The sequence below is a fragment of the Eschrichtius robustus genome, chromosome 19 (assembly GCF_028021215.1).
Source record: "Eschrichtius robustus isolate mEscRob2 chromosome 19, mEscRob2.pri, whole genome shotgun sequence".
NCBI classification, from domain to species: Eukaryota; Metazoa; Chordata; class Mammalia; order Artiodactyla; family Eschrichtiidae; genus Eschrichtius; species Eschrichtius robustus.
Genome location: NC_090842.1, coordinates 54,505,706 through 54,530,951, shown reverse-complemented (window position 1 = coordinate 54,530,951; position 25,246 = coordinate 54,505,706). Strand labels below are relative to the sequence as shown.

General features: G+C 39.6%; 1 protein-coding gene across 2 annotated transcripts; it reads left to right on the top strand.

Moving 5' to 3' along the window:
• The first annotated feature begins 908 nt into the window (after positions 1-908).
• LOC137753373 (zinc finger protein 568-like) lies at positions 909-25,076 on the top strand. Of its 2 annotated transcripts, none has more exons than XM_068528560.1 (5): positions 909-1,402; positions 2,460-2,512; positions 16,945-17,068; positions 17,366-17,461; positions 19,987-25,076. In XM_068528560.1, exons 2-5 carry the CDS (start codon positions 2,504-2,506, stop codon positions 21,420-21,422), a joined length of 1,665 nt encoding a protein of 554 aa, XP_068384661.1. In that variant the 5' UTR covers positions 909-1,402; positions 2,460-2,503; the 3' UTR covers positions 21,423-25,076. The 2 variants fall into 2 exon arrangements, with proteins under 2 accessions (XP_068384661.1, XP_068384662.1); XM_068528561.1 differs by lacking the exon at positions 909-1,402 and adding an exon at positions 1,617-1,716.
• Positions 25,077-25,246: the final 170 nt, after the last annotated feature.

Here is a 25,246-nt window from a genome sequence, read left to right as displayed (position 1 = left end):
GATATAAAACTATGCTGAAAGCCATGCTTCTCTGGAGCAGTTTCTCAGAACTACTGAGAGGCTATATCCCCCACTATAGTCCTCAGCGCAGCTGGAATAAAACTCTTCTATTCCTTATTGTAGATGGTTTATTGATTATTTGCATCCACAATAGTTATTCATTTTATATTTAACAAAATTTAATAAGTAATGTTTTATAAGAAGGACATGAAAATGGCCAAAATATAAGGTGATACTCTTTTTTTTTTTTTTTTTTTTGGTGTGTTAGTTTCTGCTTTATAACAAAGTGAATCAGCTACACATATACACACGTTCCCATATCTCCTCCCTCCCTCCCACCCTCCACATCCCACCCCTCCAGGTGGTCACAAAGCACTGAGCTGATCTCCCTGTGCTATGCAGCTGCTTCCCACTAGCTATCTATTTTACATTTGGTAGTGTATATATGTCCATGACACTCTCTCACCCTGTCACATCACACCCCTCCCCCTCCCCATTAAGGTGATACTCTTAAAGTGAAAAGAAAAAACTCACACATCCTAGAAATTAACCACTGTTAACAAATGTTAGTGTGACTTTCCAGCGATCTTATTACCTAAGTGTCTTTTTATCTATATTTATGTACTTATAAAATGTTTGAAAACAGTATTACATAGTATACAGAGTTTAGTATTGGTATTCCATTCCGGACTCAGGGTTGTCCTTCCTGAACCTCCCCAGGCCCTTCTCAGACTCCCCCACCCTGAACTCTACTGCTCCCCTTCAGACTCTCCCCCGCCACGTCCCCAACACGCTAGGCTGGTACTACATTTCCCAGACGCCTCCAGGGTGGGCCCAGCCCCTACCGGGCGTCCCTGGGGCCCCGCCCAAATCGTGCTGAAAAGCCGGGACTTCAGGCTGCAGCGTTCTGGCGTTTCGGAGTGAGGACTGCACTTCCCGGCGGCGCCCGGGACCTGGGAATGAATTCTCAGCGGAAACTTGAGCACCCCCTTTTCCCGCCTGTGGGCCACATTTCCCAGAAGCCTCTACGGGCCACAACCCTTTCTTACCCCTCCGCAGCCACCTATTGCTACCTCGACCTGTGGGTTTGCCCAGGTTCTCGGAGGATGCTCGCATGCGGCTGGGCGGTCAGGACTGGGCTTCATTGAAGCTTGGAATACGACGCGACTTGGGGCGGAGAAAACTGTTGTGCCGGTTCAGGCTCTAGTTGGATTTTTTCCCCCCTCTGGACTACATTTCCCCGAGGGCTCCGCGGTGTTTGCGGATTCGGCCGAAGTTGGCTGACCGGTGTGAGTTGCCGGGATTTCGAACGCAAAGGATCGGGGCATTCCAGGTTGCCTCGCTCACTGGTTTGGGGCGGATTCAATCAGACTGGAGTGAGAGGACCCCGGAAAAGTGGACGGTGAGGAGGCTCGTGGCAGGGCTGGGGTCTGTCGGGAGTTTTAAATATGGGTGGCTGGCGGGCATGTCCAAGCTGCGTGCCCGCGCTTGGAAAATAAAGGACGACGGGGAGGGTGGTTCTCTCCAGGCCGCTTGTCGACACTCGGGGGTGGGAGTGGCTTCAGGCTGGCGCGGGGGCGGGCTGGGGATGTCTGGAGGTCATGGGTGTCGCAGCTGTGTGGCCTCCTGCCTGGGGAAAGTCCGTGAGATACTCCCTGGTGTTGGTTTGTGCGCCAGACGTCCGGTGCTCGGCAACCATTGCCTCGCGGGCCCATGGTGGGTACCCTATCAAAGCGGGACTCTGTGGCTCTTGTGTGCGCGCGCCCAGTGTGGCCACGTCGCAGACTCTGCCCTTTGGAGCTGGGAATGGCGCCCTCTTTGTACATTTTTGGTCGGCGCTGAGTGGGTTCCGCAGGTGGGTGGGTTCCGGGCGTCTACCTCAGGCCGGGATTGCGCTCCCATTGCACTCTCCAGCCCAAGAACTGGCACAGCTGCAGCCGTTCCCTCTCCAGCGCAGTGAATGCCGTTCTCCTGGGGCTGTTTATGGTGGTGTCGGGGGGGTTTCTAGAGCTTTGGGCTGGGACCCCCCCCTCCTACTTCCACTCCTCTGTTCTTTCACCGTGTGACCACCAAGGCCCAGGCAGGTGCCCCCAGCCTAAAGTTCAGGCATGTGGGACTCTTAACAGGTGAATCCAATTAGGATGTTTCTTGGAGCCACAGATCTGGGCTCAGTGTAAGATACTGGGGTCTGAAAATACCCAAAGTCAGGCTCTTATGGAGGAAAGAGGCCACAGTCTGGGAGTCTTTCCCAGAACTCCCATCTGGGCCCCTAAGGTCACCTGCTCTTCTTTTTGATGATGAGAGAGGGTGGTGGGGTTGCAGGCTTCTTTGGTTTGGGGCTCCCTCTCAGTGCCTGGGGTGGGGTAGGGATTTGTGCTGACTTGGCCTCCTCTGAGCTCCAGGAAGGAACTGCTGCCTCTTAGTTTCTTAACCATTTTCTACCTTTTTCCTTCTCTAAGAATCCAGAAGAGGAGGAGAAAAGAGTTGCTGGGCATCAAAAGTCATGGCGGAGGTAAGTTGTATTTGCAATTTTCTTCTTGGAAAGGGCTTCTCTGTTTTCAGGACACTATCCTATTTCAGGATTCTAGCCAAGAGATTTACAGTAGTGATTTGGAGAAAGGGGAAGAGATGGTTTCCTCCTAAACCAGCCAGGAACCTAAACCTGGGCTGTCTGCCTTGCATACATTGTCTTATCTGATCTGGATTTTCCATTTCCCTGGATTTTGTTCAGTGCTATAACAGTCTTGACAGGATGTGCCTCCATGGTTTGGCAGGGAAGTTGAAGAACAGAATAAGTTTAGTTAAGTCTCACTAATTTCTTTGTTGTCCCCTCCAGAGTCACATGCAGTAGCCTATTTGCTTCCAAATTTCTAACAGCTTGGAATGCCTGCCTGCCCCCTTCAGATTTAGATATCCTCCCCCCCAAATAGAAATAACCTAATTGCTCTCTTTCTAACGATTAAAGTAATATAGGATTTTTGCAAAAATTTCAAAATTTGAGGAAGTTATTAAAGTTTATGGCCCATGGTCCCACCACCTAGAGGTTAATCACTATTAACGTTTTAAAATTATTTTGTCTGCACATATGTGTGGGTATGTAATTTTGTTTACTGAATGGGATCACATTACTAATAGAAGCAACTAACTTATTGGGTTTTTACTTTGAGCCACTTCTAGTTTGAAGTTCTTGGTATGTGTTACCTTGTTGAATCCACATAACAACCCTATGAGTCAGGTATGACTGTATTTCATTAATTCAGTGATGCTTTTTCCCCCACATTTTAACTTCTCTGAAATCAGGATGGGTTTTTCAATTCCCTGTAAGTTATAGTTTCATCGATTGCATTTTTTTTCTTTCGTGGTATATGAAGTAATGGTGGCTTTACAGTCAGTGGCATCTCAGATTTTATGAAATATATTATTATTCTAAGTTGACAGATGAGAAAATAGATTCTGTTAAGTTACTTGGTCCAAAATTACAGTTAATAAATGATACAGTTGCGATTTCTAAATTGCCTACTGATTTCTTCTGCCCAGTTGTCAGTTTATACGTTAAGCATATTTTCTCTTTGTCATTTATAGGTTGTTTTTGAAATATTTTTTCACAGTTAATCTATCTTTTGTGTGTTCTTAAGATTCAGAGTTTTCAAAAAATGTTTTCTTTATGTCATGCCAGAACGTCTTCTCTACAAAAATAGAAAGTCACTCATTTTTCTAAAGTACTTTTGTCTAAACAATTTAATCCTTAAGGTATCCGGTTTGAGATATAACTAGAGAATGTTGGCTGTAAAATTCCTAGTTGATTTTAAAGAATGGCATGCTATTTGTAGTATGTGAAATTTGGGGTTTTTTTCCTGGATGTGTCTGAGTGTAGGTCTTCCTTTATTAATTCTGTCCACTTGCTTTTCAAGGATTCTTTTCACCCTAAAGACTAAAGAAATATTCTTTCTTTTCTGGATGAATCTGTTTCTTCCTTTCTCTTTGACTTTTCTGAATCCTGTGAGAACTTATTGAGTTTGTCTTCCAATTTCCATTCTGGCCGGACCCTTCCTAAGATTCTCAGAAGAGGACCACATTCTCCCCATTAATTCTCAGCACATTTTGGTGAGGAAGAAAGTCTAGCTCCCCTTTGCCCTTCAACCTTCGACTGTCCATTTCTCCCTCTGTTTCCCCCTCTCCTCAGAGTGATCATTGTACTTTCGCTGTATTAATAAGAGGCTCTGCACTGCATAAAAGGGTAGAGTCTTACCCCATTTCCGTCATTTATTAGCTCTCAGACCATGGCTTCCTCATAACTTCTTCTGTATAATGTAGTCTACAGGGTTTGGGGAATATGCTGGTAATGGAAATTCACCTGAATGTGCACTTACACCAGCAACCGGGAGGTCCCCAACTCCTACTTCCTGATCTCCCCAACATTCAGTGCGGCGGCAGATCCCTTTGCATCTGTCCCTTTCCTGCTCCTTGGTCTCATGCCCTGCGACCTCACTCCACTGTCTGTGTGCCAGACGAGACTTTTGTGGAAGTGGGTGGTACATTGACCTAATTGTACTCCCTGGCTCTAGGTTATTACTCCAAAATAAAATAGTCCAGTTATGTCACTTCCTTTATTCAGTGAATCCCTGTTACTTTCAGGATAAAGCTCTAGCTCTTTCACATTCATTGTTTATTTACTAAAAAGCACATTCTATATTTACTAGAGCACCAATCCTAGTATTGGACTAAAGTGGTGAGTAAAGATTGTATGTTTAGTCCTGGCAGAGGTGACCGTCACCCAAGACCTTTCTGTTCTGATCCCTTTGGACTTCTTCAGCATCGCTTCTATCTACTCCTTGCCCAGAATCCCTCACCAGTTACCCCAGTGAACTGTCTGCTCCTCAGACACACAGGATTCAATTAGTCTCCCTCTCTACCTACAACTTACCACGTTCACTCTGCTTGGAATGCTGCTTGGTCTGTTTTTGTTTGTTGGAGTTCTGTTCCTTTTCAGGGCCCCAGTTAATCTTCTACATGTTACATGAAATTCTCCACATTGCCCTCAACCTAAGTCAGTCACTGTACCTCATTTCCCATAGGAAGTTTCTTCTACTTGTAATCGGAGCTCATGTATCCTGCTTAAAATCCCTGACCTGTGAGGGAATTCCCTGGTGGTCCAGTGGTTAGGACTCCACACTTTCACTGCCCAGGGCGCAGGTTCAATCCCTGCTTGGGGAACTAAGATCCCACAAGCCACATGGCACGGCAAAAAAAAAAAAAAAATCCCTGACCTGTGAGAACCTCTGAAGGTCTCGTGAGCTGATACTTGTTTTCAGTCTCATTGCTCTGCTCCCTCTCTGACTTGACTTTAGCTGTTCTCAGAATGCACAGTGCTATCTCTGGCCTCCGTGGCACAAGAAGCACAAGAGGGGCGCTTATCCCTCACCGCCACTTTCTCGGGGTTCTGTGAAGCCTACTTCACTTTCCTGATTATGCTTGCTGCCTCTGAGTGGCTACATTCCCCTGTGTTGCATCTGTTCTTATCACACTGTATTGTAACTCTCATTTAAAGACTACTTTTATTAAATATTGAATAGTAAAAAATGTTTATGGTGTGGTGAATGACTGAACACCCATATTTAAGAAGTAGAACATTAAGCATTGTTAAAAACCCCATGTGTGCTGTGAATCATCCCAATGCAATTCCCTTTTCTGCCCCTCAGAGGTAACTGTTATTCTGAATTTTATGTTTTTCTTTCCCTTGCTTTTCTTTACAGTTTCAATCATATGTGTTTATTGTCATTTTAAAATTTGATATAAATAAAATCAAACTGTTTAGAATCTTCTGCAACTTCATTACTTGTCTCTCAACGTATATTCATGAGATTCATTCACATTGTGAATTTATCCTACTGTATAGCCATCCACTGTATAAATATATATTTTTTTCTTTCATATTACAGTCATTATTCCTATGAACATCCTTGAATTTGTCTCTTGGTATCATGCACAAGAATTTCTCTAGGTATATAACTGGAAATGGAATTGTTGGGTCATAGCGTATGTGCATCTTTAATCTTACTAGACATTGCCCAGTTGTTCTAGTGTTTTTACCCAGTAGTAAATCCTGTTACTTCATATCCTCACCAAATACTTGGTACTGTCAGACTTCAATTTTTACCCATTTAGTGGGCGTGAATTGCTATGTTATTCTGAATTTAAATGTGCGTATCTTGGCTTTAAATGAAGTTGAGCCCCCTTCCATGCTTTCTCTTCTCTGAAGTACCATTTCATCTCATTTTCTAATTTTTCTATTGAGTTTTATATTTCCAGTTTTTCATCCCCTTTAATGCTTTGTAGGCATTCCTTAAATATTGTGGATTGTCAGTCATATGTGCTGTACATGCTTTCTCTCATTTTTTGTCTTAACTTCTAACCTTTAGATAGTAGAAATTCTCAATTTTAATGCCATCAAATTTAACACTGTTTTCCTTAACTAATTTATGTATGTCTTGTTTAAGAAATCTCTTTTCTCCTAAGAGTAAAGATATTCTCCCATAGTGTTTTCTATAAATGGTTTTGTTTTGCCTTTTGTGTTTAAGCTTTTAATTCACTTGGGGTTGATTTTTACCATGGTGTATGGCAAGGGTCCAATTTTACTTTTTCCATTTGGATAACTAACATCCCAGCATCATTTATGGAAAAGGCCATTGCAAAGGTTTAGGCAAACTGCACAGCCGAAGGGAATAAACCCTGTAAGACTGCCTGCTCTCACTTCAGACGCCAGCTGCAAGTTTGAAGGCCCCAGGGCCACCCTCACTTCAGACCAGCTGGCTATAAATTTAGAAATTCTCACAACCATCCTCAGGTTCAACAATTTATTGGAAAGACCCACAGAACTCACTGAAAGCTATTATATTCATGGTCACATTTATTACAGGGAAAGGATACATTAAAATTAGCCAAGGGATCACTATATTGTACACCTGTAACATATAATATTGTACATCAACTATACTTCAATTAAAAAAAAAACTTGCAGTCTTACTGGACCGATAGAACAACAACAACAACAAAATTAGCCAAGGGAAAAGATGCATAGGTTAGAATCTGGGAGGGTTCCAAACTTGAAGTTTACCTTCCCAATATTGATATGTGATAACATGCAGGGAAGCTCACCTGAGCTCAGTGTCTAGAGTTTTTATTGAGGCTTCATTGCATAGGCAAGATTGAATCATTTTCACGTGGTTAAATGCAATCTCCAGCATCTCCCTTCCCTACTTGCCTGGAAGTCAAGCTGATATCACATAACCCAAAGCCCCAAGATTCTGATGACATGGTTGGTCTTTCTGGCATGGCCAGCCCCTACCCTGCGTAGTTTCGTTAGCATAAACTAACATATGTGGTCTTGGGGGCCCACCATAAATGACAAAGACACTCCTGTCACTTGGGGACTTCCAAGTGTTTAGAGGTTGTCCTGTTAGCTAGACAAAGGCAAGAATCTCACTTTGGAGGCCAAATTTCTTACTCCATAATCATCCTTTCCTCTCTGTACTTCAGTGGCAATTCTGTCATAAATTAAGTTCATATATATATATATATCTATCTCAATATATGCGCTTTGGTCTGTTCTGTCCTTTCTAATCCACTGGTCTGTTTGTTTTTCCCTACTGGCCTATTTGTCTATCCCTCCACCAAAACCACATTGTCTTAATTAAGACAGCTTGGTAATAATATTTGATATTTGGTAAGTCATGTTCCTCTACCATCATAGTCTTGTCCTCAAAGAGTGGCTTAGCTGTTCCTGGCCTTTGGATTCTCCATATAAATTTTAGAATTGGCTGATCAAGTTACCAGTTGGGATATCAATTCATACAGCATTGAATCTTAGATCGTTTTGTGGAATGTTGACATTTTTACAGTATTGAGTTTCCCTCTCACTCTATGTGGTATAACTCTGCTGATTTCAGTTTTGTATAATGGTTTCCAATAAAGTTTTTTAATTGGAGTCTTACACGTCTTTTGTTAATTTTATTCCTAGGTATTTTTATATTTTGTGTTTTTTGTAAATGGTATTAATTTTTAGACTAATTTTCTCATTGTTTCTTGTATACAGACATGAAATTGATTTTTAGATAATGATTTTATATCCATCCAACTCGCTGAACTCATTTATTGTAATATCTTGTAGGTTCTTTCGGATTTGGGGTCGTCTAACTTAGATAATCATATCATTGATGAATAAGGACACTTTTTGTGTGTAAATAATTGTGTTATCTGTAAATATTGATGTTTTCCTTTTTTCAGTGTTTATTTGGTGCTAATTCTTGTCTTATCACACTGGTTCCATCTCCCAGAACAGTATTGACTGGTGAGAATTTGGGCACCTTTTCTTAGTCCCAGTTTTAGAGAGAATTCCTTTGATGTTTCACTTGTATTTATGATGCTTTCTCTTGGATTTTTGATTTTTTTCAAGATGTCCTTTATCAGGTTAGAGACATTACTTTTTATTGCTAATTTGCTCTGAATTTTTAATCACGAATGAATATTGAATTCTTTGAAACATCTTTCTACATCTCTTGAGGTGATCTTATGGATTTTCTCTTTTAATTTGCTAATGTGTGCTTAGTAACTTTAATTGATTTCTAAAATCATTTATACCTTGTTACACCAGGAAAAACCTAACTTGGCCATGATGTGTTATGATTCTTTTTCATATTGCTGAATTCAGTTTGCTAATAATTTATTTAGAATTTTTACATCTGTAGCATGGGTAAGATTGGCCTATAATTTCCATTCTTCATAAAATCTTTATGCAAGTTATGTTGTCAAGGTTACTCTAGTCCAGGAGTCAGCAAACTGTGGCCCTGGCCTGTAAGCCAAGAATGTTTTCTACATTTTTAAATAGTTAGAAAAAAAATTAAAAGAATAATAATATTTTATGACATATGAAAATGATATAATTTAGATTTCAATGTCCATAAATAAGGCTTTATTAGAACATAGCTGCACTCATTCATTCATGTAATGTCTACGGCTACTTCCATGCCCCTGTGAGAGTAGAGTAGTTGCAAGAGATGGTAATGATCCACAGACTTTAAAATACTTACTTGGGCTTCCCTGGTGGCGCACTGGTTAAGAATCTGCCTGCCAATGCAGGGGACATGGGTTTGAGCCCTGGTCCGGGAAGATCCCACATGCTGCGGAGCAACTAAGCCCGTGTACCACAACTACTGAGCCTGTGCTCTAGACCCCACGAGCCACAACTACTGAGCCCACGTGCAACAACTACTGAAGCCCGCGTGCCTAGAGCCCGTGCTCCACAACAAGAGAAGCCACCGCAGTGAGAAGCCCGCGTGCAGCAACGAAGACCCAATGCAGCAAAAAATAAATAAATAAATAAATAAAATTTTAAAAATAAAATATCTACTTTCTGTCCCTTTATAGAAAAAGTTTGCTGACTTCTGGTCTAGCCTCATAAAATATGTCATAGTGTTCCCTTCTCTTCTTTTTTCTTTTTCCCTTGGTAGGATTGGGGGGGGGAGGCTTTGAGTGCAGTGTTAATCATAATCTTCACTTCATGGCACATTGTTGTTGGTCTGGGCAAGGTTGTTCTCTTGTTCTGATGATTTATTTACTTCTCTTCCATTCCATTTATCCCTCCCCCCCTATAGGCAATCCTATTAAGGTGCATCTTTTTATTAGTATGTATTCATGAAAAATGTTTGTGTCTTGTCTTAAAGTCCAGTGTGGTCAGTTTTTCAGAATCTTCCAGTTATGATTGAGATGATTATTATTTGAGTTGGGTGCATTTTTCTCTATGTGGCCAATAAATCAAGCTCACTAGTTTTATTATTTAAATGTTCTCTATTTTTACTGACTTTTTATCTGTGTTATCTATCAGTTATTTTGAGAGGTATGTTAAATCTCCCATAATGATGAGGGTTTATCTGTCATAATTCTGTTCCTTTTTGTTTTGTGTGTATGTGTATGTACTATATATATTTATTATTTGTTAGGTGTGTACACGTTATCTACTAGCCTTTTACTTCCAGTCTTTCTGGATGTTTATGTTTTGGATGTGTCTCTTGTAAACAGCATATAACTGGGCTTTGGTTTTTGACCAACTTTATCTTTTAATGAGAGCATTTAGTCTATACAGTGGTTGTAATTACTGACATAATTGAAAGTATCTTTGTTGACTTAGTTTGTGCTTTTTATTCTACCTTTTCTGTATTTTATTATCTCATTCCATTTTCCCTTCTGTGAGTTTGAAAGTTATAAACTATGTTTGTTTATTTATTGCTTACCTTAGACATTTTAACATACTTTCTTACCAGTGTCTGAAACTAAAGGACATCTTTATGCTCTTGCTGGATAGTATAAGGAACTAGATATTCCAGCTGATCAAACAACTTATATTGTAGTCAGGTATTTTTCTTTCATTGTTTTTTTTTTTAGTCCATAAAACATTTTTATTATTTTATATATTGAATGTTAGCTTCGTTTATCCACATTTTTGCCATTTTAAAGAACGGCACCATTCACCATTCTTACATCTCAAACCCTCTATCTGGGAACACTTTCCTTTAGTTGGAAGTACATACGTTAATGATTTTCTGTTCTTTTGGTTTTTTGAAAATGTTTTTATTTGTCCTCACTTGTGAGAGAGAATTTTTATTCTGTCATCTCTGATTTACATTGTTGCTGTTGAATAGACATCTGTCAATCAGACTGTTATTCTTTTGTAGACAATCTGTCTTTAATATCAAATTACTTCTAACATAGTCTATTTTTTTTTTTTTCAAGGCACCAGGGAAGAAATGCAGTAGCCTTTATTTTTTTTTTTAATTGGGGTATAATTTACAATGTTGTGCTAGTTTCAGGTGTACAGCAAACTGAATCTGTTATTCATATACATATATCTACTCTTTTTTAGCTTCTTTTCCCATACAGGCCATTAGAGTATTGAGTAGTGTTCCCTGTGCTATAGAGTAGGTCCTTATTAGTTATCTATTTTATATACAGTAGTGTGTATGTGTCAACCCAATCTCCCAATTTATCCCTCCCCCCGGGAGCCTTTTTGAAAGATAGTGATCTGACCTGTTTGGTTAGAGCAGAAGGCCTGAGTAGGTCAGACTGAAGAAATAAATGAAGAAATAAATGACCACATAGGACAGGGAATCAGGGGCCTTTGAAACAAAGACACCCTGAGGAGTCACTGAAGGTTTCTGAGTAGGTCCCAGGATTTTAAAAGGGTAGAGAATGGATCAGAGGAGAAAGGGAAAGAAATTACAGGCAGAAGAGTTAGAAGAAAATTACAATAACCCTGGTTTGCCATGATAGTCTATGTTTTTAATGCTCTGCAGTTTTAATATAATTGCCCTGGATTTCTTTTTATTTATTGTTTGAGACTCATTTGGCTTCTGAATAATGCTTTCTTTTGCCAGTTGTGAAAATTTCTTAGCCATTATGTCTTCAATTACTACCTTTTTCAGTCCTTTCTCCTTTTTTCTTCTAGAACTCTAATTAGATATGTTAAACCTTCTTACTTTATCTCCTTAACCTCTTAATACTTTCCCACATTGTCTTTGATAGCATTCTGCGTAATTTCTTTTTAAATATTTCAGTCCAGTAATTTTTCTCTTCAGAGATATTTATTCCAGCCATTGTATGATTTAATTTTAGGTATTATGTTTTTTATTCTAGAAGTTTTAATTTTTTTCTTTTAAATCTACCTGTTATTTTCGTGGAGTTTTGTTTCTTAATACCTTACCCCCTTTCTAAAAAACATATACCTGCGTTATCTGCGTAATATGTAAATTTTGCAGGTGTGATATTTTCCCTCCAACATTTTATTATGGAAATTTTCAAACATAATGAAAGTTGAAACAATTGATTTTCCTGACTCTTGGATCATGGAATTATGCCTCTTTGCATGTTTCATTTTTATTTAATTTTTTATTTAGGTGAAATTCACATAACATACAATTAATCATTTTAAAGTGTACAGTACAGTGGCATTTAGTTCATTCACAATGTTGTGTTGTTTTATTATTTTTGACTCTTTGGTCATTTTCCTTGGAATTCTACCCATGGATTCTTGAGGTCTGGATGAAGGTTGTTCTTGTAGGACGCATCTGGGCTTGCTTCTTCCAGGAGCACTGCCAAACCGGAACCACGTTAAAGTAGATTCATACATAGATGGTAGGTTTTTTAGATTCACTTTAGTAATAGGAATGTGAGCTGAGACCTGTGTGAGAGCTAATTTGTGGTTACAGTTCCTCAGGGGAGAATATTTTCCTTCCACCAGCAGCCAGAGTTCAAGTCAGGCAGTTTTCCTTGTAGCCCCTGAGAATGGGAGTGCTGCTTCTACTTTTCCCTTACTCTGAGGGCCTGGTCCTAGAGGTCCCAGGTCTTTGCAGTGCAGAACCAATTGGACTCCCATCTGGGCCAGCTGTAGGCTTGATCTCCTATCTCCCTACCCTTTAAGGTCATGAGTATCAAAGCTTATGGTCATCTGGGCTCAGCAGAGGTTCTCTGGTAAAATAAGCATCAGTGGCTCAGCACACTCCTCTTGGTTCCCATTTTGACTTAGTTTTAGCCTCTCGGGATTATTTTCCGTCTTTGCCAGTTCATCATTACATTCCGTTAAAATCTTTTTAATACTCAGTACATTGTTTTTCAGCTGGCGATTTGGTCGTGGTAACCAGTCCCCCACAGAGCTTGATGTCCGGTGATTGTCTCTATTTTTCTGTTTTTCTCTCTGATTCTGAGCTTTTTAAGGACAAGTGCTGGGTCAGACTCATCATGTCCCCAGTGCCCACACAAAGCCAGAGTCATGGGGGATTTTGGTTGAAATTTTTGGATAAAGGAATTTTGTTTGCAGAACTGCTTCTTTCCTCCTTTCACTTCTACCTTTGATTTTCCCTCATAGAGTGCTGTGCTCAGCAGTGACAGACAGAGCAGACCAAGCATTTTCTGCTTCCCTAAGTGCAGAGTCCAGCTCAGGGTTCTTGCAAAGGATCAGGAAATCCCTGACTGCATCTGCAAGAGTCAGAAGTGGAAGGCATTCAGCTATAGAATTGGAGAAATCTAGATCTAAAGCCCAGCAATGCCATTGCTTACTGCAGATTTGAGTAAATGACTTCACTTCTCTAACCTAAAGTTTCCTTTGAGTTAAGATTCATAGGCCTCTCCTGAGGATTAATACATACAAGGCACCAGGAACTTAAAGTGCTTAATGCACAATAATTGTGCTTGAGATGCAGTGAACACTGCCTATCAACAGGAAGGCTGAGGGTGGGGTGAGAAGGAATAATGTCAGGCAGGAAAGCCATGGGTGATCTTGGTTGGGAACCAGAATGTACTTGGCCACAAGGATTCTGAGAATTACGGTTTCATGTACTGGCTCAGTACTGGTGATTCTGGATAGGGTCTTTGTGGAAAGAGGTTCCAGTTTGGGTTCTAAGGGCCCTAGTTCTGGGTTATGGGAACAAAGCCAAGGAGGTACCTGAGTCTTAGGCCTGGAGGAGGCTGGAGACCTCTGTCGCAGAAACCGTCCAGGGCTGGGCCTTCCTAAATATCCTGTGCTCCTGGGCCCGAGGGTGCCGTCATGTCGTTGAGATGCCTCCATGGCTGAGGAGCTCAGTGTCTTTCAGGTAGAACAAGGGTCAACCCAGGGCAGGTTAGAGCAGGCACTTCTGGGCTCAGATGAGCTCCTGACAGTGGGAAGGTTATTTCTTCTGAATACATTATGGACAGTTGGATTCCCTGGGATTCAGGGAAAGCAAAGGTTTGTTATTCTCCTTCAAATCAAGAAAGAGAAAGAGACTCTGTGTGTGTGTGTGTACTCACTGGGTTGCCAAAAGCAGGAAGATAGGAACAGAGGAGGAGAGAGGAAAATTCATTTTCAGTCCTTTGGGAACTCTGAGGTCAGTCTGGTAACTCAGGGCTGCTCTTGCTTCTTCTTCCTTTGCCTTTTTAAGCTTGCTTTTCTCTTAGATGAGCCCAGGATATAAATGATCTGGTTTTGCAACCCTAAAAGCCATTGTTTATATGAATTGATGTTTCTTCTCTCCTTCATTGAAAGCATTTTTTATTCTGGAAGATTTGAACAGTGGATTTCTTTTTCCTAAAACTGCCTGCCTCCCTGAGCCTTTCCAAGGGACTTGTTCCCCACTTCTTCCTATTCCAATGAGTGATGCTACCAAAGGCTGCTGTCCCATAAGTGTCTCTCTGTTCTCCAACAGATGTTTAGCTATTTATTCAGAAAACCCCTTAGCATTCCATGAGTGCTTATCCTTCCACCAGGAGTACTGATGGAATGGGAAAATCAACCCTTGCTGAAAATTTTGTACCTCCCTTGTTAGAGCTGTGCTTTGTTGAAGTGGAGGTGAGTCATTAAGTGAGATTCCATGTTGCATGGAAAACTTGGGTTTTCCAGATAAACAAGAAGGTAATTGACACTGACTTGTTGCACTCTCAGTGTTTGCCCATATCTTTAGCTTTGAGATTCTTTTTGACTGGGAATATGATAGGAGATATGATAGATTCAGTATATGAAGTTATGTGATATTCCAAGGAGTCCGTGGGTCCATTTTGAACTTGTGTGGTGTATACTTATCTTGGGTCACATCAATGTGAGTCTGGATCTTACTCCATCAGTCCTGGTAGTTCTGGAACAAGGAGAGTATAGTTAGGGGCAACTTATTGTAACAGGAACAATTTAACCAGATGCATAAATTATTGAGAAGTAACGACTCTTGTAACCGCAAGAGAACTTGTCTAAGCTAGTGCTGCAAAATAAGAACATTGAATACATAAGATGGGGCATCATACAGCCAATGAAAATGATGTCTATTTATAGTGACATGGAAAACAGCTAGGATTAAATATGAGCCTGAGTTTTTAAGAAATTAAATCACATAAGTTATATCCAAATCATAAGAGAGATTTTTAAAGATATCTTTGAATTCTTCAGACTTTTTTTTTTTGCCGTTCCGCGTGGCTTGTGGGATCTTAGTTCCCCAATTAGAGATTGAACCCAGGCCCTTGGCAGTGAGAGCGCTGAGTCCCAACCACTGGACCGCCAGGGAATTTCTGAATTCTTCAGACTTTTAAACAAGTTTTTAAAATGAGAGAATGGAAGGAGATGGTCACAGTGTTATGTGCTGAACATAGCATGTGCTATGTACATGTACATACAGTTTCATTTAATTGGAAGACACCAATTATCTGGACTTTGTTTATTCCCAGGCCTGGGTGGATAATGGAAGAGGATAATGCCAAGCGGTTATATCTGTAGTAGCAAGCATGTTTAAGAATGATTTGTACAACACAAGGAATGTAACCAATATTTTATAATAACTATAAATGTAATATAACTTTTAAAAATTGTGAATCACTGTTATATACGTGAAACATATAATTTGTACATCAACTGTACCTCAATTAAAAAAAAGAAAAAAGAATGATGTGTGCACCAAGAACGTGTGCTGTGATCATCCTTGTTTCCACACTGACCTATCCATGTTTTCTTTTTTTTTTTTCTAATAGAAGTATAATCAATTTATTGATACAATGTTGTGTTGGTTTCAGGTGTGCAGCAAAGTGATTCAGTTATACATATATTGTTTTCAGATTCTTTTCCCTTATAGGTTATTACAAAATATTGAGTATAGTTCTCTGTTCTATACAGTAGGTACTTATTATCTATTTTATAAAGAGTAGTATATATATGTTAATCCCAAACTCCTAATTTATCTCTTCCCCCGCCCACATTTCCCCTTTAGTAACCATAAATTTGTTTTCTATATCTGTGGGTCTATTTCTGTTTTGTATATAAGTTCATTTGTATCTTTTTTAAACTTTATTTATTTATTTATTTATATAAACTTATTTATTTTATTTTTATTTATTTTTGGCTGCGTTGGGTCTTTCTTGCTGCGTGCGGGCTTTCTCTACTTGCAGTGAGTGGGGGCTACTCTTCGTTGCAGTGCACGGGCTTCTCATTGCAGTGGCTTCTCTTGTTGCAGAGCACGGGTTCTAGGTGTGCAGCCTTCAGTAGTTGCAGCATGTGGGCTCAGTAGTTGTGGCTCGCAGGCTCTAGAGCACAGGCTCAGTAGTTGTAGCGCACGGGCTTAGTTGCTCTGCGGCATGTGGGATCTTCCCAGCCCAGGGCTCGAACCCGTGTCCCCTGCATTGGCAGGTGGATTCTTAACCACTGCGCCACCAGGGAAGCCTGTATCCTTTTTTTTAGATTCCACATACATTTGCTACAAATGGCATTATTTCATTCTTTTTTTATGGCTGAGTAATATTCCATTGTATAAATGTACCATATCGTCTTTATCCATTTATCTGTAGATGGACATTTAGGTTGCTTCCATGTCTTGGCTATTGTCAGTAGTGCTGCAGTTAACACTGGGGTGCATGTATCTTTTCGAATTATGGTTGTCTCTGGATATATGCCCAGGAGGGGCTTGCAGGATCATATGGTAGCTCTGTTTTTAGTTTTTTAAGGAACCGCCATGCTTTTCCGTAGTGGCTGTATCAATTTACATTCCCACCAACAGTGTAGGAGGGTTCCCTTTTCTCCACACCCTATCCAGCATTTATTCTTTGTAGACTTTTTGATGATGGCCATTGTGACCGGTGTGAGGTGATACCTCATTGTAGTTTTGATTTGCATTTTTCTAATAATTAGCGATGTTGAGCATCTTTTCATGTGCCTTTTGACCATCTGTATGTCTTCTTTGGAGAAATGTCTATTTAGGTCTTCTGCCCATTTTTTGATTGGGTTGTTTGTTTTTGATATTGAGCTGTTGACTTACTCATATTGAAAGGTCCAGCACATCCTGTTTTCCCAACGGTGTTCCCCTATTGAATTGCTTTCTCAAAATTTCTTCTATTTTATTGTAAAGATTTTGCCCGTTAATTTCTGTGTATTTTTATCTGTGGTTTCAGGACTTGAAGTTCAAAGATGTGGCCATTTACTTCTCTCAAAAGGAGTGGGAGTGCTTGCACTCTGCTCAAAAGGATTTGTACCGAGATGTGATGTTGGAGAATTATAATACCCTGATCTCACTGGGTAAGTTTACCTGCTCTCCAAAATTCAGAATTGACCTTCTGGAATTTTTATGTTTATTGTTATAAATTTCTTGTGAGTGCCTCCCAAGTGCTTGACTGAATTAATGATTCTTGCTTACCAGAGAATGCTTTTTGTGCCTTGTGAAGTTAGAAATTGGCTACTCCATCGGACTTTATCTTCTTCAGCCTTTCCTCTGACCCTTAATTTACTTAGTCCTCTTTCCTGATAATCATGGACTGATTTTAATTCTGGGACACCCACAATATAACTTGGTCCTTTTTTTTCTTTCTTGAACAGGATTTTCTGATTCTAAGCCAGATGTGATCTCCTTATTGGAGCAGGGGAAGGAACCTTGGATGGTTAACAGCAAGGAGACAAAAGAATGGTGCCCAGGTGAGTAATGGAACTCACCTAATGCAGTGAACATTGGGGTACATGTATCTTTCCGAAGTATTGTTTTCTCCAGATATATGCCCAGGAGTGGGATTTCTGGATCATATGACAAGTCTATTTTTAGTTTTTTGAGGAAGCTCCATACCGTTTTCTATAGTGGCTGCACCAATTTACATTCCCACCAACAGGGTAGGAGGGTTCCCTTTTTTCCACACCCTCTCCAGCATTTGTGATTTGAAGACTTTTTGATGATGGCCATTCTGACCAGTATGAGGTGGTACCTCATTGTAGTTTTGATTTGCATTTCTCTAATATTTAGCAATGTTGAGCATCTTTTCATGTACTTGTTGGCCATCTGTATGTCTATTTAGGTCTTCTGCCTATTTTTTGATTGGGCTGTTATTGAGTAAGATTACATAGATTTTTATTGTTGTGTAAAACTGTCAATATTCTAGGACACTGGTGTAGGCACATGAACAGATTTGCTCTAATGACAGGCTTGCTTCTGCGTTAACTGCCATATGCATCGGAAGTGATGTAGGGAGAGCATATTGAAGCTGGGAAGGAATCAGAGGCAGGAAGACACCTCTATCACCTGTTAAATAATTGGAAGCATGGAGTGATAAGTGAATCTCAAGTCACTCTCCTAATCTCATTATCTTTAGCATATTTCTCTTTATTTCCATCTGAAAACGCTTAATCTACTGATTAGTTTATTTAACATTAATTGAACTGTATGCTGGGGTTGGTTATATCATGGAGCATAAAATAAGTATTATGTTAGTTCTAGGCCACTTAGGGAGAAATTATACCAGTAGATAAACTGATGAACAAATATGTAATTCCAGAACTGAGAAAAAGATTGAGGGCAAAGAACAGGATACATGACAGAAAATTAAGATATTTAGAATGAGAGAAGCTGGCCATGGAGAGATCCTGGAACACAAAACATTCATGAAAGATGAAACATTTCCTGAAAGGGTCTAAGATGAGAAAGTAATTGGCATGATATGGGAGTCAAATGGATGCCAGTATAGTGAGCTCATGGTGAGTCAAGGTGAGAGCACCTCAAAATGAAGGTGAATAGGGAAGCAGGGGCCAGATACTATAGAATTTTGCAGGTCTGGTAGGGAATTTTGTATTTTTTTTTAAGTGCAGTGGGAAAGGCACTGTATTTAAACAGTGAGTGCCACACTTTGAGTTGCCTCAATCAGTGAGGGAGATTAAAAAAAAAAAAAAAAAAAAGGCCATTCATTCGCCAGTCATTGAGTATTTACTCTTATAGGTACAGTGAAGGGTGAGCAGACAGTAGAGAAGTAAACAAGTTAAAGTATAATCTGTTGAGTTTTGAGGTGAAGTATACTAATGTCTGCAAGATGGATTGATGGGTGGAGGGGTAGATAGATGTGTGAAAACGCAAGTAGAGCCAAATGTTTATTGTAGAATCTAGCTAGTGGGAATATGGGGGTTCCCTGTCTGATTCTTTTCATTTTTCTTTATGTTTGAAAGTTTTCATAATAATGTTGGAGAAATAGATTAAATGACATGTGTACTGCAGAAAAATGCAGTAAGTAGTGTGATAAGGGTCCTGTTTTGTAAAGCGTGGTCTCTTGGGGAATCCCCAGGTGGCCCAGTGGTTAGGACTCGGTGCTTTCATTGCCAGGGCCCGGGTTCAATCCCTGGTTGGGGAAGTGAGATGCCGTGGGGCATGGCCAAAAAAAGAAAATAGTGCTCTCTTTAAGTCTGCGTTTGCATAGAGGTCAGAATGAAGTAATTGAAAGAGCCATATTGATATCTTAGGGAAGATATTTGCAGGCAGAGATTCTGAAGGAGAGGTGTGCTTGGCAAGTTTGAACATCCAGTTGGTCAGGGAGCTGGAACAGAGTCAGCTAAGGGGAGGAGTTAGGCAGTGAGGTTAGAATGAGGTAGTGCAGGACAAGTTCAGGGAAGGCCCTGTAGATCACAGGAGGATTTTGACTTTTACTCTGCATGAGAGGGAAATACAGTGGAGAATTTTGAGCAGAAGAATGGCATGATCTAGCTTATTTTAACAAGAACAGTCCAGCCACTGTGTTGTGTGTGGAATGTAAGGAGGAAGTAGGGAGATACTCCAGGATAGTGTTTTGTTAATCTTGGTGAGGGATGGCTTTGGACAAGGTGATCGCTACTAGAAATACTAGTAGAAGTAGTCAAAACCTGGATATATTTGAGGCTAGAGATGAGAGGACTTGCTGTTAGATAATGTCCTACTCCTTTAGATTCTCATTTAGTTGGTTGGGTCCTGGACATTATATTTTTAACAAGTTCCCCAGCTGATTCTGATTCTTAATCAGAGGCGAAAAATCACTTCCTTCACAAGCTCCCCTCATTTTCTGTTCTTATTCCCCCCCACCCTTTTTTTCAAGTTGCAATGCAGTGTTAAGAGCAGTTTACATTATTCACTATTTTTAGTTTGTCATTTCTACCTGAGAACTTTCCTCTCCTGCAACATGAAAATACCCACTATTTTCTTTGTTATCTTACAGACTGGGAGTCTAGAAGAGAAACCAAGATGCTAAAGGAGGACAGTTATGAAGTTCAATCATTGCAACCAGAGATAACAAAAAGACTTACAAGCTCTACCCTTGAGTGCACTAGGGTCAGAAGTAACAGAGAAATCAGATGCCACTTGGAGAGGCTACAAGAAGGACGTTTCAGACAAGCCATAATAACCTCTGAAGAAAGATCCACTTCCATTCAGCACACAGATCATAGAACACCTCAGACAACTCATACTGGAGCAAAATCCTGTGAATCCAAGGAATGTAAGGCTTTCAGGTACCAATCACACCATAGTCAACATGAAAGAAGTCATAATAAGGAAAAAGGCTCTAAATGTGGAGAATGTGGGAAAGCCTTTAATAGTAGGTCAGACTTGAATAAGCATCAGAGAATTCATGAAAGCAAAAAAAGTGATGAAAATAAGAAATGTGCCTTTATTCGTGACGCTCAGATTACTAAATCTCAGAGCATTAATACTGCTGAGAAACCTCATAAATGTAAGGAATGTGGGAAAGCCTTTCATTCTAACTCGCAACTTAGTAAACATCAAAGGATTCATATAGGTGAGAAACCCTATAAATGTACAGAGTGTGGAAAGGCATTTCCATCTACCTCACAACTTAATTTACATCAGAGAATTCATACTGATGAGAAATACTATGAATGTAAGGAGTGCGGGAAAGCCTTTACCCGTCCCTCACACCTTCTTCGACATCAGAGAATCCATACTGGTGAGAAACCCCATAAGTGTAAGGAATGTGGGAAAGCTTTTCGTTATGACACACAACTTAGTCTTCATCAGATAATTCATACTGGTGAAAGACGCTATGAATGTAAGGAATGTGGGAAGGTCTATAGTTGTGCCTCACAACTGAATCTACATCAAAGAATTCATACTGGTGAGAAACCTCATAAATGTAAGGAATGTGGGAAAGCTTTTATCTCTGATTCACATCTTGTCCGACATCAGAGTGTTCATACTGGTGAGAAACCATATAAATGTAAGCAGTGTGGGAAGTCTTTTCGTCGTGGCTCAGAACTTACCAGACATCAGAGAGCTCACACGGGTGAGAAACCTTATAAATGTCGGGAATGTGAAATGGCCTTTACTTGTAGCACAGAACTTATCCGACATCAAAAAGTTCACACTGGTGAGAGACCCCATAAATGTAAGGAATGTGGGAAGGCTTTTATTCGAAGGTCAGAACTTACTCATCACAAGAGGAGTCATAGTGGTGAAAAACCCTATGAGTGTAAGGAATGTGGGAAGGCCTTTGGTCGTGGCTCAGAACTTAGTCGACACCAGAAGATTCATACTGGTGAGAAACCCTATGAATGTAAGGAATGTGGGAAAGCCTTTATTCGTGGCTCACACCTTAGTCAACATCAAAGAATTCATACAGGACAGAGGAGTGAATGAAAACATGTGGGAAGCTTGGAATTTAATTGACACCTGGAAATTCATACTAGTAAAACACAAACAAAAACCCCTGTAATTGTAAGGAATGTGGGAAAGCATTTAAGGATAACAACTTAATATCAGAGTTCATACTGTGGATGTGAGGCAGTCCAGAATTTGACATTTGTTACTGATAAAAAACCTTATAAATGTTATGAATTGGGAGGGGTGTATTTGTGTTTCAGAATTTATTAGACATCAGAGTTCAATCAATTGGTGAAAAAGTGAAAAACTCCATGAATATAAGGAAAGTGGGAAGGCTTATTAAGAAAGCAGTGTTAGAAACATTAATCATTCTAACTTTTCTCAACATCAAGGGTCATTAGCCCTTATGGGAAATCAGGAGTCACAATATAAATATTTATATGGAGCACCAATTTGCTTTAGCTAACTAATTATTCATCTGATAATTCGTACTAGAGGAAGGCTACATTGTTAAAAATGCAGCAGATTCTTCCATTCCATTCAACTCCTGTTAAATGTTTGCAAGCTCATTCTCTAAAATTAATCTGAACTGAATCAGAGTGGGAAAGGATTTAACCAATAGTTACTGTTTACTTGGCTTCACCATTATTACTCATTTCTTATAGGGCTAATAACTTAACCAAATTCTCTCATTTATCAATTAGTAATATTAGCACCATATTTCTTAGTAGCATTGTGTATATTGTATCCCTTAGAATAGTGTCTGGCGCATATTGAAAGTGTGTTAAATAAGAGGGGCTTTATTCTTAATTTTGTTTTCCTAATTGTGTATTAGAGATCATATGAGAGGAAGGCCTTATGTGTGCAGTGACTATATGAACATCTTACATCATCTTTCTTCATGGAATGTTAGATAGTTCCTTCTGCAGAAAAATTTTAAAACTGAAGCTTTTCATAGGTTGCCCTTTCCCCCATTAGGGGATTCGTGATGTAAAGAACCCCAGTAGAGTAAAAGTGGGGTGCTGTGAGGTCAGAGGGAAGACTTAGATAATTTTTTTTAAGACCTTCCAAAAAACAAGAGACATATGCCATGATCTCTGGCCTCTCTTTTAGTGAATTAGAAAATAAAGGCTCAGCCAAAATCCATTTCTCCACAAGGAAATTTAAGATACTTGTATAAATAATTTTTACATTAAAAAGGAAATCAAAGCAGGGCTTCCCTGGTGGCTCAGTGGTTAAGAATCCGCCTGCCGATGCAGGGGACACGGGTTCGAGCCCTGCTCTGGGAAGATCCCACATACTGCCGAGCAACTAAGCCCATGTGCCACAACTACTGAGCCTGTGCTCTAGAGCCCGCGAGCTACAACTACTGAGCCCGAGTGCCACAACTACTGAAGCCCGTGTGCCTAGAGCCTGTGCTCTGCAACAAGAGAAGCCACCCAATGAGAAGCCCAGGCACCGCAACGAAGAGTAGCCCCTGCTTGCCGCTTAGCCCATGCGCAGCAACAAAGACCCAACGCAGCCAAAAATAAAAATAAATAAATAAATTTTTTTTAAAAAAGGAAATCAAGGCAAATTATCATTAGGCAGACTGTCATTCAAATGAATGACAAAGAGACAACTTCATGTTAAAATTTGTAGGACGCAACCAAAGCTTTACTCTGAGGGAATTTAACTTCTTTCAATATATGTAGAAAACAGGGACAATTCAAAGCGAGGATTCATTCTCACTTCCTTATACTTAGTGCACTGCCTATTCCTGGTAGGTTCCCAGTAAACATTTGTTGATCAGAGGAACGAGAGCGTGAATGAATAAGCATCCAACTCTAGTATGTTGAGGTGCTCTAACAAAATAAGTACAAAGCCCAAAAAAACACCTTAAACTTTTTGAAGTGAAAAGGATTGCACCCTAGAAAGAAAAAACTCAAGCGTCATAAGTGAGAAAGGATATGTAACTACAGAAATGAAAGAGGTGAAGAAATAAGCCAATATTGTTGTGGCCGACACTGTTGGTTGCCTGTCCATTGGTATTAACCATTCTCCCTTTGCCAGGATTGCCTGCTGCCCACCTAAGTCTAAATGCCAGATGCCTGCCCTCCTAATTGTTTTGCAGCTTGGCATGTGTGTAACAGTCCCGGCCATAGAAGATCTAAGCAAAAAGTCTGCAGGTGAGCTTCAGTTAAATATTCTTTACTAACAAAATAGGAGGAAATGGTCTTCCTATATACAGGATGCATGTTTCTGTGTCTGTGTGATACCTGGAATTATGGCCATTTTGCAACCAGGGGAGGCGAGAAACTGAGATTGGCACAGGAATAACTTGTGTCTTTGACATTATTGAGATGATGAAACAATTCAGAACTGCCCTGTGCCCGGACGGGTGTGAACTAAGAAATTCCATGCCTATCTGTTGTAAGTTTATATTCAACTTTATATATCCGAGTCCTGGAAAAAAATATTTTCCTATATATACACGTTTATTCCACTTTAATTTAGTAAGATGAGAAAATGTTTATATTAAGCTTTTTATAGTGTATGTGAAATTATAGAAAAAGCATTATTTTCTTAAACGTATATGTGTGTGTAAATATATACAACTTTGATTTGTTAAGATGTAGGAAATGTCTGTTTGCATTCAGCGTCTCACAGTATATGTTTATATGCAATTTTTTTTAGTATGTCTGAAATCCAGGAAAAGTAGTAGTTTCCTGAATATAGTAAGAACCAAGAAAAAACTAATTAAAGAGCTACACCATATAATTCCTCTAGAGTAACTTACAGATAAAATCTAAGTCTTTAAGATATAAAGAGTATCAGCTATGAGGCTAACACAACCCCTGTACCAAATTTGGAAAAGGACAGCATCCAGCACAAATCAGCTATAAAAATAATCCATTGTACTCATGGTATATGAGTATTCCAATTAAAATAGCAAGCCAAAGCTAGCAGCCTATTAAGAGAAAACAGAGGGTTGTTTTGTCTAGAATAAAATGGTTCATGACCTGATCTGTCAGATTGTAAAAAATGTGATGTATAAATGTAGTGTTTGCACGTTGAAAACTAGACACTAAAACAACTTATCCACTGAAAGTAGTAAACTATTAACAGCATATGCATATTCAACTGCTGTGAGGTCACTGCATTGTCCTCTTAATCACAGCTCATGGGGTGTAGTCAGTCACAGCATTTGGAATAATCACCATCCAGTGTATTCCACCTTTGCCCCACACTTTAGAAAAATATTACATACTAAGTTTAATGTAAACATGTATTATGTGACAGATTAAATTGGTCATAGCTAAATATCAATCAACCCATTGGAGGACAACTTATAACAAAAATTTGAGCATTTTTTTAAAAGAGGGAAATGATTACTAAATTTTATCTATACTTTCTCTACAATTTCTAACATTTTTTGAGTTATAATAAATGTTATAATGAATTTCAAGAAATGATTCTCTGTAGGCTGGGGGTTGCCCAGGGGGAGGGGGATGGGAGAGGGTTGGATTGGGAGTTTGGGATTAGCAGATGCAAACTGGTATATATAGAATGGATAACAACAAGGTCCTACTGTATAGCACAGGGAACTATATTCAATATCCTGTGATAAACCATAATGGAAAAGAATATGAAAAAATATATGTATAACTCAGTCACTTTCCTGTACAGCAGTAATTAACACATTGTAATTCAACTATACTTCAATAAAAAATTTAAAAAAGAAATGATTCTGATTTTTTGCCCATGTATACATATTTCTATTTTCAAGATTTGAGAGTTCTATTCCAAATTTATGTAACATGTTTTGCCAAAAATGAGATATACTGCAAAGGTTTAAACAAAACAAAAAGAAGAGCTAT

Coding starts and splice junctions, on each gene's coding strand:
- LOC137753373 (XM_068528560.1), top strand. Junction 17,069..17,365: donor TAATACCCTGATCTCACTGG/GTAAGTTTACCT, acceptor TTTCTTGAACAG/GATTTTCTGATTCTAAGCCA. Junction 17,462..19,986: donor GACAAAAGAATGGTGCCCAG/GTGAGTAATGGA, acceptor GTTATCTTACAG/ACTGGGAGTCTAGAAGAGAA.